At 57.4% G+C, this 20,567-nt stretch overlaps 1 protein-coding gene across 2 annotated transcripts in view; it reads right to left on the bottom strand.

The window, feature by feature from the left end:
- Positions 1-20,567, bottom strand: part of KDM4B (lysine demethylase 4B) — a 116,772-nt gene that overhangs the window by 24,219 nt on the left and 71,986 nt on the right. For both annotated transcript variants that reach the window (XM_061150621.1, XM_061150619.1), the window contains exon 10: positions 2,606-2,802. In XM_061150621.1, the coding sequence (XP_061006604.1) occupies positions 2,606-2,802 (197 nt within the window). The remainder of the gene's footprint in view (positions 1-2,605; positions 2,803-20,567) is intronic.

Consider the following 20,567-nt stretch of genomic DNA (forward strand, 5'->3'; position numbering starts at 1 on the left):
GGGACGTGGGGGTCAGGGGGGCCCACAGACAGCCGGTGAGGAGCCCACCCCAATGCGGACGTGTGTGGTTGTCACACTGGCGGGGGGTGCTCCTGGCATCGAGTGGGTGGAGCCAAGGATGCTGCTCCACCACGCCCCCCCCCCAGAGCCTGGACGGTCCCCTCAGAGGATGTCAGCAGGCCTGGAGGGAGACCCCGGTCTAGGGACAGACCCAGGTTTATCCCAATCTGGCCCAGTCTGAGAGCATTGTCTCAGTGCTCCCCGCTACTCCTGACAGCCCGCGTGGAGGGGAGGCTCTCTTCTGATCTCTGCTGTTGTCTCTCTCCCCCAATCTGCTCTGTGCTCCCCCCCCAATCGGGTCCAAGACAAGGATATTTGGGTGGTGCCCCCCGCACCCCCAACCAACTCTCCAACAAGGGAGGCTCGGCGAGCCAGTGGCCCTGGAGGCCAGGCACAGCGGGGTGAGGGCAGGGCGGCCGCACAGCCAGCAGGGAAGCTCACAAGGGCCTCTGCTAGCGGGGGCCTCAGCCCCCAGCTGGGGCTTGGGGCTCCACTCCTGGGCCCTTCATCTATCAGCCTCTTCAGAGAATGCCCCCCAAAGTGGGGGACTCGGTCTTATCTCACATACTAAATGTATCCTTGGGAACACGACCTAGCTGGTCATTCAGTCCCAGGCTGGCACAGAGAGAGAAGGTGGGAAGGAGCCCTGTGCTGTGGGACACATTGGCGGGGGCAGGGGGGGGTGGCGCGGGGTTCCTCCTCTGTACACAGAAAGTTCCAGCGTGGCCTGGCCCGAGGCCTTGTCCTCGTTCTCTGGGCAGGCTCCTCTCACAGCCCCACATCCCTTTCCTCCCTGGAGGGAGCCCTGAGTCGCTCCACTGACCAGTTAGCCTGAGCCACCACCAGCCAAGCATCCTGCAACGCTGGATCGGGTTGGGAGCCGGCAGCTGAAGAGTTAGCAAGCTCACTTCCCGCTCTTGGGAGAGAAGAGGAGCCACCCTGACTCTGCTCTGCGGTGACATCTCGGGGAGGAACACACGGAGCGGGAAATCAAAGGGAGAGACAACGGCAGAGACAGAAGCGAGCCTCCCCTCCACGCGGGCTGTCAGGAGTAGCGGGGAGCGCTGAGGCAACGCTCTCAGAGAGGGGGTGAGGGTGGAAACACATGGATGAGAGCACAGAACGGAGGCCGGCCCCGGGGGAGAGAGGCTGCCGGGCGGGTGTGACCACCCAGCCAGGACGATTTCTCCCAGTGTCGGCAGAGTGTGGGGGCGCCACCAAGGAGGCGCTGCCCAAGGAATGAAGTGGCCGGCCCCCCACCCGTCAGGGACCAGGCTCTGGGGAGGCACCACCCATGGCCAGTGGGGACAGGATCTGCCAGCAGTGACCGAGGGCCCAGATGGAAGCCTTGCGGAGGCCCGGAACTGCTCACTGTCTGTTTTGGTGTCACCCGTAAACTGCGAGTGGTGCTCGTGTTTTTCAGTGGTTCCAAAGTTGAAGGATAATAACCTTCTGCGGCATGTGGAAATGGTATGAAATTCCCACTTCAGTGTCCGTAAATAAAGTTTTATTGAAACAGGCCACACTCACTGTTGACAGACTGTCTACAATCCAGGGTGACCTCCATGGAGCCGAGAGGTCATGGGAGAGCCCGCTGGGCCCCGAAGCCCAGACGCAGACATGTGTGATGCTCTGGGCCACCCTGCCTGCTCTAACCACACCCCGAGCCCGGTGAGGCCCCAGGGACTATTCCCTGAGCACCAAAAAGGGATCTGTTTCAACTCTGTCCATGGGCAGCTCAGGCCCCGAGAGCCGGGATATTCCCCAGAGAAAGAACGTGATGGAGATGGACACTTCCGAGGCTGCACAACGCTGTCTTTCCCTGCCACCCACAACCTCCTGGCCAGATGCGAAGCACAGATGCCAGGAGGGGGTGACCATTGTGCTCTCTCCTTCCCCACCTAACAGAAGGCAGGAGCTGGGCAGGGACACGAATACTGGGTGGAAGAAGGGCTCGGAGGAGGCCTCTGAGGTGGAATGGGGGGTGGAGAGCATCCAGGCGACAGGTCTGTGCAACCACCCCTGTAACTACCGTAACCACCCCCATAAGTACCATCCATAACCAGGATGCAAGGAACACATCACCCGAGGCACCAGAACAAGCAGCCACAGACACGCTGGGCAGGAGTGAGGCTCCCATCCGGGTGGGGGGGGGGGGCGCCTCAGGCTCCCAGCTCCTGTCCTCGCTCAAGAGTCAAGAAGGGTCTCATAGCCCCAGTGCAGAAATGGGGCTCTCCCACCCAGGACAGTGAACCAGAAGCCTAAGACAGACAGCGTGTGGGGCCCTGGGAGGGCAGACAAGGAGTGAGAGGGAGCCCGAGACCCCGACAACATAGATAGTGCTGGCGGTGATGCCCTAAGAGTTGGAGGAAGAAATCAGGCTGAGAAAACACTTTGCTTCCGAAGCAGGAGAAATGGTGGAGGAGGGAAACAGAGCGGGGGTGGGGGTGGGGGGGGTGTGGGTAGGAGGAGGAGAGATGAGAAGAAGGAGAATGGGGGACCGCCTGGCTGGAGGAGCAGCGGCCGGGGCGGCTGGGCAGCTCACCTGCGCAGGAGCTTGGCCTTGAGGGAGGCCCGGGAGGCGCTCCAGGTACTCAGCTCTGGGCTGCTCAGGGCCGTGGGCCGCGTGTGGTCCAGCACCGTCAGGTCTTTGCCCTGCTTCCACAGCTCATACCGCTCTGGCTGCAGAATGCGCACGAAGACGTCCATGGAGATCTTGACCATGTCCTTCCGGCACGTGCACTGCATGGGGGGGCAGGAGAGAGATGGCTGAGCTCACAGGCCTGCGACCCCACACTACCCAGGGCGTGCTGAGCCCACCCTGTCCTCCCAAGAAGTTCTCTCATGAGATAGGAAAGGGTGTCTTCTCATCCCGATGGGGAGGGAGAGGGGAGGCTGCTGCATCCCCCAGTGGGTGCCTCTGGCCCACCCCCCAGAGTCACACCCCATCTGCACATGGTCCACTGTGGTGCCCAGGCTCACTCAGGAGCCCAGAGGCCACGTGGTCTGAGCTTCGGCCGCCTGAAGTCACTTCAAACCAAAATCTCCCCCCAGTCAGACGCATGTACCCCCGACCAGGTAAAACGCCCATGCAATGTTTTATAACAGTGGTGATTACAGAGTAAGGAAGAGGGGAAAGCTATCCATCTCCATGGGGCAAACAAAGAAGTGAAGGTGATGTGGACAAAGTGCTCACATGGCCCAGAGTCCCCGCCACCGCTTCAGGGGAGGAAGCTGAGAGTCTGGGAGGCTTGGCACTGGACCCCAGGCTGGCAGGGCTCGCCGCAATGCCGGCCTGGCCAGGGGAGCCCCTTGTGCCTGGGCGCGGCAAGAGAGGGGCAAACAAGCCTGAGGAGGACGGGCTGAGATGGGGTCCTTCCGCCCCCTCCTCTGCTGTGTAGACTCTCAACACCCCAACACACACACACACCATGCGTTCTGGGAGCCTCTCCCTTGTATTGCACTGTCAGAAGCGCCCTGGAACTAGGCCCCAAGCAGGAGGAACCGTGGACGTCCCAGGGAGCTGGGGGCTGGAGAAGCCCAGCAAGGACTGCAGAAGCTGGGCTCAGGACAGCGAGCCTTCAGTCAAGGGAAGGAAGCCAGGCAGCCCGGGCCTCTGGCTTACCTGTGGGCCGAGGCCATGGGCAAGATGGTAGGAGGAACAGAGGGGACCGCTGGTTTAGGGCAGGGCTGGTGACCTGCTCACAGAGAGTGGAAAGGACCGAAGAGTGGAAGCTTCCAGCTCCATGTCACAGACCGAGCTCTGTGACAACTTCTCAGCCCTGTCGTCACTTGGGAAGCAGCAAGACCAACTTACAAATATATGGGGGTAGGCAAGTGCCAATAAAACTGTTGCCAAAAAAGGCAAGTGCCGGATGTAGCACAGGCCACGGTTTGCCGGCTCCAGGTGTAGACTCTAGGGCAGGGATCCCCAACCCAGTACTGGTCCACAGCTTGTTATGAACTGGGCTGCTCAGCAGGAGGTGACCAGGAGGCAAAATGGAAACCACTCCCCCTTCCCAGGTCCGTGGAAAAATTCCATCTTCCATGAAACTGGTCCCTGGTGCCAAAAAGGTTGGGGACCACTGCTGGAAAGGAAAGGCCAGCTTCGGGGAGAGGCACTTCCTCGGGGCAGGCTTGACCTGGGGGGCTGTGCTCGCCTTCCTCTGAAGGGGCACGGTCCTCACCTCCTTAGGGGGCCAGGCCTGTCCCAAGAGTTGCAACAGGAGGCCTCGGGGCGGCTGCCTCTGGGGGACACCTGCACCACAGCCTCTGCAGCTCTGCTCCAATGCCCGCCTGTCAGATAAACAGGCATAGGAGATGCTTATTCCCAAAACCACAGTTTAAAAATGTCTCAGGATTTTTATTTCCCGGGTTGAGTGTGTGTGAACATGCCCCTGCAGGTAAATGCAAGTGTGTGTATGGATGTGTGTATGTATGAATGCATTTAGAATTGAATATGCACTTATTTTTTCATCCCATACAATTTTCAAAGGATGTTATGAATGCATTTCCATGTTAAATGCGCGTCTTGCCTCCGTGTACAACCGTCTCCATGTACAACCACCTCCGTCACTGCCACTTTCTCAATGGAAATGAAGGGAGCAGAAGGAAAGACTTAATTGAATGCAGCAATTATGTACCACCCCGACAAGTCCTTCCCAACCTCCCTAAGCTGGTTCAGAAACAGTGAGATATTTACAACCCGGAAGTCTGAGGATGCTGGGCAGGGAGGTGGGGGGCAAATGCGGCATTTCTTGCAGCCCCTACTCCCCAACCCTGCCCGCTCCCAGGCCAGATCTGGGAGCTCAGCGTGGGGACAGCAATAAGCCAACCATACCAAGTGGGAGGGAATACTTACGACCCAGCGATTTCCAGCAAACTCAATTCATTTAATGAAAAATTGCACAAGAGAGAGAGGCTGGCAGTACAATCTGGCTGCAGAGTGGCAGGGGTCCAGATGGCGCCCGGGTTTCGGGATCCTGGCCGGCTGCGGCCTGGCCGGTGTGGCCACCAACAGCAGCTTGAGGGATTTGTATCGAGTGGCCATGCAATTGCTTTTCCTTAAGTAATTAATAAAAGCACCTGTGTGGCCCTGGAGGGGACGGAGTGGACCTGGGGCATGTCACCATGGCCTATAGCCCGGCCAGGGTCAGCGCTGGGAGCAGCAGCCCTCACGTCTCCGTGGGGTCCTTGGTGTGGCAGGGCGTGGCTGGTCGCTGGCGGGCATGGAGGTGCACGGAGCATGGGCACTGGGGAGGATGCAGTGGGAGGGATGGAGGCAAGGCCCCATGGGTCCTGGGGGGCAGAAGGGACACCTCTGGTTTAGGACAGGGCAACAGTCACCTCCGTGGGCAGAGCAGCTGAGCCCAGGGTTGCAGACACTATAGACCCATCGCCTTGTTTCAGCTCACAGTTTGGCAGAGGAATCTGCTAAGACCAGCGAAAAGAACTTGCAGCACACCAGAGCTCCCCCCTTGCCCCACAGCCCCTACCCGGGCCGTCTCCTGATTTATGACCCCCGCACAGTGGAATTGCCCACAGTGCTGTTTCATTTGGGCCTGTGAATAAGGATGGGGCCATGAGCTGCAGGGTTGGACTGGAAAGGGGGCTCGGGCCATGACCCTCAGGGCAGCCATCTGGCTCCCAGCCAATCCTGAGGCCCTACCAGAGCCATTAAAGCTGACTGCTTCTTCTACTGTCCCTCCAGTGCCGGTGCTCAGCAGCCCTGTCAGCTGGGACCAGCCGGAGAGCATTCTCGCCGAGTGCCTGCCACCCATTAGTTCTGATGGAGAGATGGGCCGGAAGGGGAGGAGGACCGCTGGCCCCCTGTAGCCTGAGTGTGCCCCAGGGGCCTCTATACCTTAAAGACTTGGCCACCAGAGCTGCAGGGCAGAGCTCCTGTTTTGGAGCATCCTGCATCAGGCAGCACTTGGGGCAAGGGGCCATCTGCAGACAGCAGGAGACAAGGAAGAGGCAGGGACTGGGGTGGACACACGCTGCATCGGGCCTGGGTCCCACAGCCAGGATGTGAGACAGGCTGCATTGGCTGTGGGTCCCTGCCAGCCTCCAGGGTGGGCCTGTCCACCTCCAGGGTGAGCCTGTCCATAGGGGGCTCTGGGCCCCACTGACTGGGCCCCACCCCCAAATTCTAAGCCTGGAACTGTGGCCTCCCCCCATGTTGCAAGCAGAGGGAGGCACCGCCCCAACACTCGGAACAAAACAGGCACAGACGCAGCCTCTCATCAAGAGGGTCTGACAGCCCCACAAAAGCACAGCTCAGAGAGCCCTTGACCAGTCAAGTTAATTAACCAGCGGGACGCAGAAGGAACAGAGCTGTTTAAAGTGACAGCAGAGAGGAGACACAAGGCCTCCGCCCCCACATCCCCCCACCAGAGGAGAAGGGACAGGATGCCCCCCAACCTGCCCTGGTAGCAGACACCGGCTACCTGCAGAGCAGAAGGCTGGCAACAGTGAGGGTGAGGGCGCAGCTCTGACCAGCCGGAGATGAGGCCTTCCCCCTCCCAAGGATCACACCCAAGGATGTGAAATCCAAAGACTGTCTGTTGCATCACAAAGAGAAAAACGCACACGCCAGGTTCACATAAACACACTGTGTGTCCACACACACACCACGTGTACACACTTCAGGACAACTCTAACCATACCACTCTACACCCGTGGACCGAATGGACAGGTATGGAGCTGGCAGACAGCCCTGCGGGGGCTGGTTACTAGTCCTGAACACCAGTTCAACTACAGAAATGGTCTCAGGAGGGGTCTGCTGTCATAAGAAATACAGCATGCACGATCAAAATTACAGTATAGTCCCAGTTACAACCAAAAATCTTCAGAGAAAGCCAAGGGCTTCGTCAAACCCCAACCACAGTTCTTTTGATGGGAGAATTGGGATTAAATGATTTTGTGGCTTTTTTTCTTTCCAAATCTCTTTATTGAGAAGGTACATCATTTAAGCTGGTTGAGAGCTGGGCAAATTATGGAATCTGACCTGCCACATGTTTTTATAAATAAAGTTTTATTGGCACATGGCCGTGACCACAGTCATATTAATGCTGATACCACAGAGCCAAGCAGTCACAAAGAGACTGGAAGGCCCCCAAACCCACAGATATTCACTATCTCGTCCCTTTTCAGAAAGTTTGAAAAACCTTGATTTAAGTCACAGAATCCCTTTTACAAGGTATCCTGAAGCCCTGACCCCCTCAATATGTCTGTACATACAGAGAAGGAATTAGGAGGTGAAGAAGGTTAAATGAGGTCAAGAGGCTGGGGCCCTAACTCTATAGAACCAGCGTCCTCATAAGAAGAATAGGCTAGACAAACAGGATTCCTGCCACCGCCACCCCCAGGTGAGGACACAGCAGGAAGCTGGCAGCCCACGTACCAGGACTAGAGTCCCCACCAGGAAGCCAACCCCAGCGGCACCCTGGTCTCAGGCTCCCGGCCTCAGGAAGTGTGAGGGATAAATATCTGTGGTTCAGCTGTCCAGTTTTCAGTACCGCGATCCAGCAGCCTGAGTTAATGGAAGACAGGTGTCTATGTGGAAACCTACCATGGGCCCGGTGTTCACTGAGGAGAGTGAGATGCACACTCCCCACCACCTGCTGCCAGGATCCGGTGCTCACAGGTGCCAGGAAGCACCTAGAACCTGGCACCTGGAGGCCCAGCCCTGGAATCACCTCCTCCAGGATGCACTTGCCTTCATACCAGCAGCCCAAGCCAGCTGCTCTTGGGAGAACATGCCTCCCCTCCCTGGAGCCCGTTGGGACCTTGGTGGGCCTGGGCCAGTGGTGCACACCCCCTAGCTGGGCCTGGACCCCACTTTAAAGGGGACCAGGAGGCTGGACAAACGGACTGGCCCCATGTAGTCTGGGGGCACCGAGTCTCCTTCTTACAGAGGTGCTAGCTCCTAACCTCAAGCCACAGATCTCACACATTCTGCCAGGCCAGCCCGAGGTTTTCTGACTTAATGATGCCAATGCTCACAAGTAGAGGAACACAGGAATCAAGGTCCCTGAATGACACCTAAATGAAGAGATCAATCCCTCGGTCACCTCACCAGGGCCCCTGGCAGAAGACACAAAAGGGCCAGTCTTGGGGGTGAGTTTTATTCTATTTCTCATGCTGGTGGGTGTGCAGGTGGGCCCCCTTTTCTTACTGAGTCCACCCTAATATGCTGCACCCAACAGCAGTCACGTTCTGTCCACACCTCAGAGATGCATCTAAAACGAGGCCCAAGGTCCAGGCTTGGCTCCCTCTCACCTCAGAGCAGAGCAGATACGAACCTTCCTGGAGCTTCAAGACAGTCTGACAAGCACATTCCAAGGCTTCAGCTTCCCGAGGTTTGGATGTTTAAAAAGACAGGCTCTGATCTAAATTAGATTTGGCAATTGAAGCCGTAAAGTCCCAGAGCAAAATGGTTTCCCACTTTTAGCTCCCACACTGGAACAGTCATGCCCTCCTTACTACTCAGGCTAAATGGCTTGGCCCCTCAGCCCAGTAACAGGCCTGGCCCTGCAGCAGCTTCCAGGGAGATGGGGAGAAACTTCCTTAAATGCCTGGGGAGGGGGCAGGAACTCAGGGCTGAGAAGGGCCACATCCCCCGAGGTCCCCCTGAGCTACCCCCTTGGCTGCCAGGACCAAGAGCCCCCTGTGTGCCGCCTTTCCAGTCCGGCCCCTCCAGTTCTGGGCACTCTCTGCCCTTTCAAGGCCCTGGAGGGGGGTGGGGGGCTCCTCCTGCCTTCTCACCCTGCCCCCAGTTACTGAGCCCCAGGGACTCGCCAGGGTCCCCAAGGACCCCAGTGTACATGTGGCCGGCCAGCTTCAGTTCTGCAGAAGGAAGGGGTTCAGAGAGAGAAGTGGGTGAATGGGGGGAGAGGAGAAGACAGAGGGGTCAGGAAGGAAGGGGGCAGGAAGGATTCAGGGGCATCAGGGTTTCCACACAGGGCAGCACCCTGGCCACTGGGGCCTGGGCTGCTCCCCACACAGGGTGCCCCCAACAGGGGGCATGTAAGCACCCACCTACATGAACCCCCTACCCCACGGCTTGATCCCATCACAGCCTTATACAGAAGGCCGAGTCTTGACAGCACCTGTCAGAGGCTCAACAAGACGCACACCTGTCACTTCCAAATGACAAATGGTGAGAGCTACGACGGTGGAGTTCAGGGGCCCTGGGCCTGATCCACGCACCCAGCTGGGGGCAGGGGGATTGTCACCGCGATGGAAGAGTGACACATCAAAGCAGTGACATGCGTGCCCGGGTCTCACAGGACCTGTAGCTGAGTTTGAGGAAAATGAGATAACAGAGTAGAACAGAAGTCTGTCTCTGGTTATCAGACCAGGGGAGGCATGCAGGATAAATAGATTTCTCTTTTCTCTCCATAGCTTGAAAAAACAGAAATGAGAATTGTTGTGCGGATCAGAGAGGATGGCCCCTGGGGTCCAGCAGCGCTCGGCATGAGCTGTCCAGGCAGAGAAGCAGGGGCGCCCTACATGGGGCGCGGAGCCGCGGTGCCTCCTGGGGACGCCTGGTTCCTCTGGGGAAGGAAGCTCTTAGTCTCTGAGCTGCAGGGCCCGAGTACAGCCAGGCCTCAGTGGGGAGAGGGGAGCGGGGGCCCCCGGCTCCATTCCTCCGTCCACCCTCACTCATCTCTGGCCTTAATCCTTGACAAGGTCCAACTCCACCTGCTGACCCTTCCAGGCCCATGAAGCTCTCCCTTGAGCCATCCCACACCCACGGCTGCCAGGCAGGAGGAGGATGCTGGGAGGACAGGCCAGTACCATGGCCAGATGGTTGGGGTCTAAATGAGCCATTTCCTGCTCTCCTGAAACCACAGCTAAGAGACTCACAAGTCAGGGGCACCTGGGGCCGCACGGTGTACCAAAAAATAACAACTAAAAAAATCAAAAGATAAAAGGACTAGACAAAGTGGAAAAGAGGTAAGAAAGTATAAAGAAACAAGATCACACAATATGAAAGTCCACCTGAGTAAGAGAGTTTGAAACAAAGAGAAGAGATGGAAAACAAAGCCATCAATGAAGTAACTGAGGAAAATTTCCCAGAATCATTAGTTTCTAGACCAAAACGGCTGAAGGAGTGTCAGGTGGCTAAAATCAGAATTACACCAAGGACGTAATAAAGAAACTTCAGAACACAAAGAGGATTAAAGAAGTTTCTAGAAGGCAGAAACACCTACCACCCACCCAGGATGTGGGACTGGAAGAGCAGCTGGCTTTCTGCCACAGTAGAGGACAAAAACCACGCGTGAGTCAGACCTCCAAGTTCTGGAGGAAACCATCGCCCACAGAGACTCTACACCCAGCAAACCGTCAGTCCTGTCCTCAGCAGCAGCTCCCGGGAGAGCGCCTCAGACTCCAGGGTCAGACATTCCACTGCGCTGTTTTTCTGCCCTTTTTGTTTGTTCCCTATTTCCAGAGGCAGAAAGTCTCAGAAAACATTACTGCTCTGCTCCTTTCTCCGAAGTCCTCGGAGGATGCCTACTTCCAGGGCAAGGTCAGAGCAGGGTGTTTACAGAGAAAGGGAGCGAGGGTTCCTTCTTCCAGCACCCCGGCATCCTACCCTTCCCCAGGGCTTCCCAGGACATGCCCAGCCACTGACAGTGCTGGAGTGGGTCCCACTGAATCCGGGGTCCCCTCAGCAAGCATTTTGCTAAATGTAAAAAAGGGATCAGAAAGCAACATCCCACAAGCTCAGATATGCGCCCTGCACCTTCCTTGGGAGGGTGGCGCTGGCTTGCCTTGGAGACAAGGATCTTGTTTTAGGATCAGGATGTCCCAGTACTGGGAGCTTTGTTTATGTGATCTCATTTCCAACCGTGACGGCACAAGGCTGCATATCCTCTCCTCGGCCTCATGCCGTCAGGGTTGGAAATGGGATCACCTAAGCAATGTTCCCAGTACTGGGGCATCCTGATCCTAAAACAAGACCCCTCCAACGCTCCCTCCTCTTCCTCTGGCCCCCTCCCCTCCGGGCCCCCTTCCTCCCATTCATCTGTTCCATGAAAGGCATCTGGGCTGCTCTCTGTCTGGTTCCCCAGCCTCCTACTGCATTCTCAATGCCTAAGGAATTACGCTTTACAAACTGTAATAATCTCCAGCAAATCTGAAATCATATAAAACGATGTGCTTTGGGAGAGTGTAATGAAAGATCAAATGAAAAACCTACTGAAAGCCAGACCTTCCTTTAACACCTCAGCACAAAAGGAAACTCTCCCTCATGTCAAGCCCCACGGCCGGGAGAAGGGTTTCCACTGACCCCGCCCTCACGCGAGACACCCCCTGACCCCAGCCTGTTCCCGGTGACCCTGAGGCCCCCCTTCTACGGGTCTCCCTGGTCAGGACTTCAGACAAGACCCCCGGAAGACACTGCCAGGGGCTCTGTATTCATCTCAAGCTGGGGGCCTCTTTGGGGAACAAACACACAAAAACCATCCGTGAAGCCACGGGTTGGACCAAATTATTTGGGTCCTGAGGCCTGAGATCTAAAGAATGGAGGGGCCCAGGATTTGGGGGGATCCTCAGCAGAGGAGAGTGAGGGCTCCCGTCTCCTGGCAGGTGTTCACCAGTGCGCCCCTCCCGGGACCTGCCCCCACACACAGAGACGCAGCTCAGGACGGACTGGGGGAAGAGCCAGCCCCTTGCAGGGTGCAGAGTCTGAGGAACAGAGGGCAGCAGACACTCAGCCCCACTCCGCTCCCCCACCCCACTCCATCCCCACCCCCGCAGTTCCCACTTCCTCCTTCCAGGGTATACCCTGCATCCCCACACAGGACAGAGGCATCCGGTCATCCCAGAGAAGACCCGGCCATCACCATTCCCACGTGCCTCCCCCTGGAATGGAGCACGTAAACAGCCCCTCGTTCCTCTTGGGGTGCACAGTGTTTCAGTGCCTGGATGGACGGCCCATCCGCACGTGGGCATCAGGCCGTCTCCAGTCTCCTGCCACGTGGTTCAGAACCCACAGGCACTGAGTTAACACAGCCCTGGCCATGGAGACTATTAACTCCCCTCACCCGGCGGACTCTTTGCTAACGACAACCATCTCCTTGTCTTCTGACGGATGTGACCTGCTTTTTCCTTTCCGTTCTACTTTCTTTACCCCACGTGTTCAGTCCACAGTCTTCAAAGCTCCGATTCTGATAGAAAACCCCCCTCACATCCCTACGGCCCTCCCCACCTCACGATGTCTGCCCTCAGTTCAGGGTTCCCTTGGCCTCTCAGCTGCAGGAGGCATCGCAAGGGAGAGGAACCTGGGCAGCCACTAATAATCACGGTCACCCCCCCCCCCGCCTCCGACTCCAGGTACACAAATGCCCCAACTCGCAGAGGCAGAGGACGGGGTCTGGGGCTGTAGCAGGGGCAGGAAGCTGGAGCTCCCTCACTGAGGGTGAGACCCCTCCCTCTGTGCTGTAGGAAGTGGGCGGGAAGGACCCCGGAGGCACCCTGTGAAGTCACTGTATCCCCTACAAAAAGCTCATGCGGGGCACCTGCCCCACCCCCTCCACCAGGGGCCAGCAGCTAGGGAGCTGGGGGCCCCCTGGAACCTGATCCCTAGGAACGCACACACCCTGCAGCATCTGCACTGGGGGTGACTGGCCCTCCAGTCTGAGCAGGGCCGGCAGCATCACATCCCTGCTCCTCTGGTGGATGGAAGCGTTCAAGACTCTGGTATATTCATGTCACAGTGTACCCTCGACAGGGGAGAGGGCCCGAAAGCCACAGGATGTTGTCCCCGCCCAGCCCTGGAGGCCAGAAGTCTGAGATACAGGTGTGACCAGGCCAGGTCTTGAACCGTCCCTCCTCCAGAAGCCCCTGCTGGCTGATGCTGCCTGTCCCCCACATCGTGCCTTTTGTGGTCTCCCAGAGTCTGAGCATCCCAGGCGTCCTGTCCCCCGTCCGTGTCCCCCTCTGCACAGCTTCTTCCTGTCTCCCGGCATTTGCAGGGTGACTGCTGCTGAGCAGATGCAGACGGGGAGCAGCACACATGCTTCCGAGGGAACAGTCCCGGGGTGGGGGCAGGGGGCACGTCTGCCCACAAAGCGTTAAACACCCAGGGACAGGGAAGATCCCCTGCTGAGGAGCCGGCATCTGCCAGGCCAGCTCGCAGCCTGGCCCCCTGTTTCTGATGTAATCACCCGCACGCTGCAGCAGAAGACGCAATAACAAACCAGTTCATTAGGAAATCCACTGGAAGCCCTCGGAAGCGCTTCATAAACAAAACCATTAGGTGCAGGGCTCCCAGGGCTCCCACGTCCGACCTTCGCTGGGGAGGCCGCTTCCTGGGGGCTGGGCAAGGTCACAGATCGAACCTTTGACCCCCAGGATGCTACCCCCACCCCAAGGTCACTCTCTTTCCTCCTCTACACAGAAAAGCCTCATCCGCGTAGCACTGTGGCTGCAGCCCAGCAGCCGAACTGGTCCTCCCATGAGGGTCTCCAGACTTCTCCCCTTCTCACTTTAGTTCAGTCACTCAGTCGTGTCCAACTCTTTGCAACCCCATGGACTGCAGCATGCCAGGCTTCCCTGTCCATCACCAACTCCCAGAGCTTGCTCAAACTCATGTCCGTGGAGTCAGTGATGCCATACAACCATCTCGTCATCTGTCATCCCCTTCTCCTGCCTTCAGTCTTTCCCAGTATCAGGATCTTTTCTAGTGAGTCAGCTCTTCACATCAGGTGGTCAAAGTATTGGAGCTTCAGCTTCAACATCAGTCCTTCCAATGAATATTCAGGACTGATTTCCTTTAGGATTGACTGTTTTGATCTCCTTGCAGTCCAAGGGACTCTCAAGAGTCTTCTCCAGCACCGCAGTTCAAAAGCATCAGTTCTTTGGTGCTCATTTTTTTCTATGGTCCAATTCTCACATCCATACATGACTATTGGAAAAACCATAACTTTGACTAGACAGGCCTTTGTTGGCAAAGGAATGTCTGCTTTTTAATATGCTGCCTGGGTTTGTCATAGCTTTCCCTCCTCCCCCTCTACCCAGATGCTAATAAACCGGGTGCTCTGGGCCATGCTTCCCAATGGCGTTCTGCCTGAGTACCCACAGGCCCCTCAGTTCTCCTCTCACTGCAGCCCTTCACCCACCGCCCCTGTGGTGACTGGGACACCCGGTGGACTAGTCTCCCTTTGTTCCCCAGGCTCCAAGGGGAGCCAGCCCATCTGCCCTCTGTAGAAACCCCGCCATCCCAAGTCGCAGTGTTGACCACGGCCAAGAACCAAATTCTGTCCACGGCAGGACAGTAGAAAGGTCCAGGTGCTGGTGTGCCCGTGAAGTCCCCTGACCCAGACCACAGCCTGACCTAAGAAAAGCCTCCATGCCTTCCCTGGGCCAGACTTCCCCCAGAACAGACCCTCTGGCAGCATCTCTGGGCAACATGGGCTGGATACCTCGGGAGGGCAAAGATGCCCCCCCTGAGGAGCCCCGCTGGCCCAGGGCGCTCACACAGGGGATCCAATAGCCCTAGGGGACACTGGGCGATATCTGGGACGCCTGTGGTTGTCACACTGCGGGGCTCCTGGTGCTGAGTGGGTGGGGAGAGGGCAGGGACAGCCCACAGATGGTGCAGCCCCACAATTCACAGTGCCGAAACTCTGGTCTGTGGATCTGAATCACAAGCTCCCAGTTCTCGTGGGAAAACGCAGCAAAGCCACAAGGATGAGGAGCAGCAGGCCCAGTGGGGTGAGCAAGCCTGCAGCGGCCAGCACCCGGGCCAGAGCCATGTGGTCGTGTGCTTGCTGGCGGGGACCCCCAGCGCTGGCAACCCACCAGGGGAACAGCCGACTGAAGTGGCACCGTGAGGAGCGGGCAGCCCCCAGAGAGACCAGCGCAAGGGCACTCAGAGTGTCTCTAGGGCCACCCTCTGAATGGGGAGCCTGAACACAGAGGCCTGTAACCCAGGCGACAACCCCAGGAGATTGGGCAGGAGGTGGGGGGCGGCGGACAGAAGACAAAGACAACAGGGGTGGGGGAGGGGGCTCTGGGCTGACGGGCGCCAGAATGAACACAGGCCAGGGGGGCAAAGGGGACGCAACAGACTGGCGTGCTCCCTGGGGGAGGGGCTGCAGCTACAATGCATTTGTGATTCTTTGCAATAACTTTGACTTCCTGAGAAGACAAACAGAAGGCTTCTCAGCTGCAAGGCTGTCTTGGAGGGACTTGGGGCATGTATGTCCCCCACCAGCCCCCCAGACAGAGTAGCAGGGAGTGGGGCAGGGATGACAGGTGGGCTCTGAACCTCAGGCTGGTGGAAGTCCTGCCTGCATATGAGCTGGTGGGGGTGTCTCTCTCTGCCTCCAAGGCTGCTCCCCAGACCCGTCCTTGGGAGTGTCTTCATGGGGGCACAAAGTCCCCAGGGGAGAAGACTCCTTCTCAGGGACAGAAAGGCTTCCCTCTCTGAAAAGACGTGGGGTGTACCCATGGAGTCAGTACCTCATGGTGGGCACAGAGGACAAAAGTGTCCAAGTGGTCTGTGGGGTTGGGGTGGTGACAACGGAAAAGATGGCGCAACAACCGCTCCCGACCCTTCCTCCAGACCAGGCTCTCTCACCCCTGCCCAGGGGACATCAGGTCACGACCGAGGGGAGGAGGGAGCTCCCCCCGAGCCCCCATCGCCCATCTAAGGTCACAGTGATGCAGGGAGACTCTGCCTGAGACCCCCCTTCCAAATCAGGCCGGACCTGTTCTAAATGGTCAGAGTTAAAGCCAAAGCCAAAGTGAGCGGGGAGGCAGAGCGGGGGCCGTGCACTCCTCTCCGCTCCCTCCCTCCCCACACTGCTGTGTGCATCCTGAGTTCCCAGGGCGGGATATGGCGGGGGACCGGCTTCAAGCTGCTGCAGGGACAGAGTGACAGGAAGCCTGGGGGAGGCTCGGGGGAGGGAAGCTTATTTTATATGGCATTGACCGCAGACCCTGAGCACTGGCCACCACAGCTCCATAAATCAGGGAGCCAGGGAGGCGCAGAGGTGCCCAGGCCGGCACCTCGGGTGTGGGTGGGCCAGAGAAGCATCCGTCCGTCTGGCCCTCCTCTGCTCGCCCCACCTCCCCCTATTCTGTCACCTCCCCTCATGGGGAGGGGCTCTCAGTTAATCACCCAGAGCAGGCTCGGTGTCACCAAACAGAAGGCAGGCGTCCTCGAAGCAGCGGGGACAATTTGGTTCATATTTCACAGCAGTGAAGTTCGAGGTAGCCCGGGTGGGAGGTTTCAGGGGAGGCCCCCCAACCCAGATCCAGAAGTGAGGGGATGTGGAGCCAGGTCTTCCCGCCCTCCACGCTCAGCAGACACCTTGCCGGGGAGCAGACTTGCCCAGAGACTGAGAGCTGCCAGGCAGCGGCCCAGACAACACGCTTAGCCCAGCTAAGCGTGCGGGGCTCCCAGCGTTCAAGCTGGGTTCTAAATCTCTCTTGCTCTGTTTAATCCGAAGTCAACTCCTGCGCCTTGTGGGGCACCCCGGTGGAGGCAGGAGGCCCTTGTCAGGCTTCACCCGTGCCACCCACCGCGGGAGCAACGAGGCCGCACAGCTAATCCAACGTGGCGTGCAGCCTTGTAGGACTAATTCGAGCTCAGACCTAAAAGGCTGATAGTGTGCACACTTCATTTTCTGCAGTGAAGACGGAGCAGCCCTCTCATCTTCCCAGTTGGTAATCCCACTACAACGCCTGCTTGGGGAATTCTGTTCTTGGAAATGGAGCATAGGCCCGTGGAGGTGGCCCTGCAGCCCCAGGCAAGCCCTGGACACCTGCCTGAAGGGGGCAGCCAGCCTGGGAGACAACGGAGGTGGGGAAGGTGTCTTCTGGAACACCGGTGGGCCTGGTCATGAGGCCCAGAGTCAGAGCTTGATGCAGGCAAGATATATCAGGAAAGCTGGAGAGAGAGACGGGGCTGCAGGAGGGGGGTTGTGGAGCTTGGGGAGGTCAAGGGAATGGGATAGGTCAAAACCAAAGCAGCAGCATGTGACCTGAGGCAGGACTGGCCGCCGCTGGCTCTGATCTCAGGCCTGCTGAGTCCTCCAATTCTACCCCATGGAGCTAACATCGATCAACATTTGGTAAATACCCCTCCCCCCAACACACACACATGATGGGATTACATATTCATGATCCAAAACCTAGTTTTTCCGCCCAAAATGCCATTCCCATTTTTCCATGTCAGTAAACAGTGAACCTATTTTTGTGACTGCATAATATTCCATAGTCCACCCAATCCCCCAGTCATGGGTATAAATTTTCCTTGGTTAAAATCAGTGAGGCAGCAGCTGGGGGCCAACGTGCTGGAGGGAACAGCCCCTCTGATGCCACAGACCCTGGGGGCTGTGGAGGAAAGAGTGAGGGGGACCCTTCAGCCCTGACTGCCTGGAGCCAGGGTGTCCACAAAATCGATTCTCTAGACCAGGAACTGCACACTCCTGACAAGAGCCAACAGCAAATATTTTCTGCTTTGCAGGTGAGATGGCCTGTTACGACTACTCAGCTCCACACCCAAATGCAAGCAGCTCCTGCACAGCATGTCAATGAATGGGTGAGCCTGTGCCAATAAAACTCTATTTATCGGTACTTCCCTGGTAGTCCAGTGGTTGAGTTTCTGAGCCCCCAAGGCAGGGGGCCTGGGTTCGATCCCCAGTCAGGGAACATCCTGCAACTAAGACCTAGCACAGCCAAACACAGAAATTAATTTAAAAAACTTTATCGATGTGAAATGTGAGTTTCATCTAGTTGCCATGTGTCACATATAACTTCTTTTGATTTTTTTTCCCCCAGCTCTTTAAAAACCTAACACTTGGCACTCCCCTGGCAGTTCAGTGGTTGAGACTCTGAGGTTCCACTGCAGGGGGCTCAGGTTCAATCCCTGGTTTGGGAAACTAAGATCCCACATGCCACATGACGTGGCCAGAAGAACAAAGACATCTAAGCAAGGCTCTGTTTGCAGACAGTACCAGAAACAGTCAACCAGCCAGGTTTCATCTGCGGGCCCCGTTTGCTGACCCTGATCAGGAAGAAAGAGCAGGCACACCTGAAGTTCACACAGGCTGGCGAGCCTGGGCATTTAGCATTTCATGTGTCAACAGAGAGAATGACAGAAATGGGTCGATGGAGGGAGTGGGGGGTTCACTGGGCACCTGAGAAGCTAATGAACCAGCAAGTAAAAGGATCTCTAGAGCCTGGGAAGAGGACATTCTCCCCCAGGGCTGTGTCAGAGGAATGTGCTAGAAGGGGACACAGATTGGAGGGCAGGCACTCAGGCTGCAGGGAGAGGCCCCAGCTCAGTGGGAAGCGGGCTCTGGCTGCCCCTCTGCCCCACCCAACCCCTCCCTTAAATCCACAGCCCTAGCACCACGGAACCTGAACAGTCCCCTGCCCCTGATACCTCAGCTTGTCATCTGCGAGGCCAAGCGCCCAGGCAGCCTCTCCAGCCCAGACTAGTTATAGGGCAGCGGAGCTCGGAGGGTCACCAGCGAACAGCCCAGGAGCTGACATCAGGCAGCCATGGATGGGCACCCCAGGGCCAGTGGCCACTCCTGCGGGGCCCTACCCCAGCTGCCAGGCCCTTGGAACCCCAGCCCGGCTCAGAGCACCACACTGACTGGTTCAGTAATTTCACGCTACGCCGCCCAGCAATGTAAGCGTGGAGCCCCATCTCAGGCTGCACCTCCCAGATGTCACTTGTTTGTGAACACATGGCTGAACCCAAAATTGCTTTTAATATCCAGGCGGTCCCCACTGGCTCTGCAGCAGGATTGGCTCCAGCAGGGCCTCCAGGACAAGCCCCCGACGGACTGACAACTCAATCCAGTGCCCGATGTGACCACGCGGCCCCGCACATGTGGAACTCTCAGTGACAACGCGAACACGCCCCGGGAGATGTAATTATTCCTCTGGATCTAAGCAGACAATCCTGACGTCCCTATTTCTCCTCTTTTAGCCAAGTTAGACTCTCTGCCAAAGACACTCTCATGATTTTCTGAATTAAGTCTAAAAGCCCAACGCTTCACATCCCGGGGCGCCTCTCCAGTCTTCCTGGCTGCAAAGCCTGTTTCCTTTTCTCAACTGCACTGACACAGCAAAGTAAGAGAGATCATTAGAAAAACAGAGATGAGCCAACCCGTCTAGACCGCCAACCCGTCTAGACTGCGCTGTGTAGCGGAGATGTGCCACAAAGCCACCCCCAGAGCTTAATTTTCTTAGTCTTTCACCCTCTTCCCCGATAGTTCAGCAGGTAAAGAATCCACCTGCAATGCAGGAGACACAGGAGATGCAGGTTTGACCCTGGGTTGGGAAGATCCCCTGGAGGAGAAAATGCAACCCACTCCATGTTTCTTGCCTGGAGAATCCCATGGACAGAGGAGCCTGGAAGGCTATAGCCCATGGGGTTGCAGAGTTGGGCACTACTGAGCGACCAAGCACATACAGCCTTTCACCCACTCAAACAGGAAATGCAACAGGGGATGTTCCCTTTCAGAATGGATCTCATTTAACCCTGTCTACTTCCAAGTTCCAGTCTGTGAGCACCCTGAGAACCCTCAGTCTGGGCCTTCCTGCTCTTTGCCACATGCTGCACCTGGATGCCAATTTCCCTCCCCATGGGGCCATATCGCCAGGCCATGATGCCCAATCATCACAGCCTAGACCCTTTTCTCCAAAGATCTGGGGTCAGGGGTGGGCTGACCAAACCAGGATCTGGGCTCGAGGTTCTCCTGGTCCACACCGCCCCCACTTCCATGTCTGGGAGAAACCCACCATGCTCCCTAACCCTAGCCCCGAACAGCTGAGTGATTTCATGGAAGACCCCCAGGGCTCTGCTGAGGAGGCTGATAGGAGGCACCCCGATTTCACTGAACAGGCCCACGCAGGAGGGGCCTCTCCTGTTCCTTGTGCTCAGCGCCAGAGTGAGACGTGTGCATGGCTGGGCCCCTTTCTACGCTGGAGAGAAAAGATTAAAGCAGCTGAAGCCTGAGAGCCGGGTCCACTCGGCCAGCGCCCAGCCAGATGGGTAGAGCTCACTGGCTTCCTCAGGGTGGTCATGGTGCCAATCCTGGGAGGAAGGTCACTGGCCCCAGCTGCCAAGGAAGGGCTGGGCCTGCTGCATGGCCAACAGCCCTCCTAGCGGCCTCCCCTTCCCAGGGACCTGCCCACTATCCAGCTGCTCCCCAGACACGCCACTGTGGGGCCTCGAGCCCCACTGAGCTGCCCATCAGAACCACAGATGGGTGCATGCACGGGAAAAAGGAGTTGAGAACAAGCACTCAGTTCAAGTATCAGGTCTGCAGACTGATTATCGTCCCTCTGGGAGCAGGTCGGCAAATTACCGTGGAACACAAAATGAGTCTTCTGGGCTCTGAGTGACCACTGCGGATGACGAGGCAGCAGGAAGCCCTTGGGCTCGAGCACAGGGCCTGCCCTGCCAGGGCTCTGCTCTCTCTTGCACGTGCACTCACACACACGCGTGCACACACACGCATGTGCAC

This window comes from Dama dama, chromosome 9 (genome assembly GCF_033118175.1).
Source record: "Dama dama isolate Ldn47 chromosome 9, ASM3311817v1, whole genome shotgun sequence".
Lineage (NCBI taxonomy): Eukaryota > Metazoa > Chordata > Mammalia > Artiodactyla > Cervidae > Dama > Dama dama.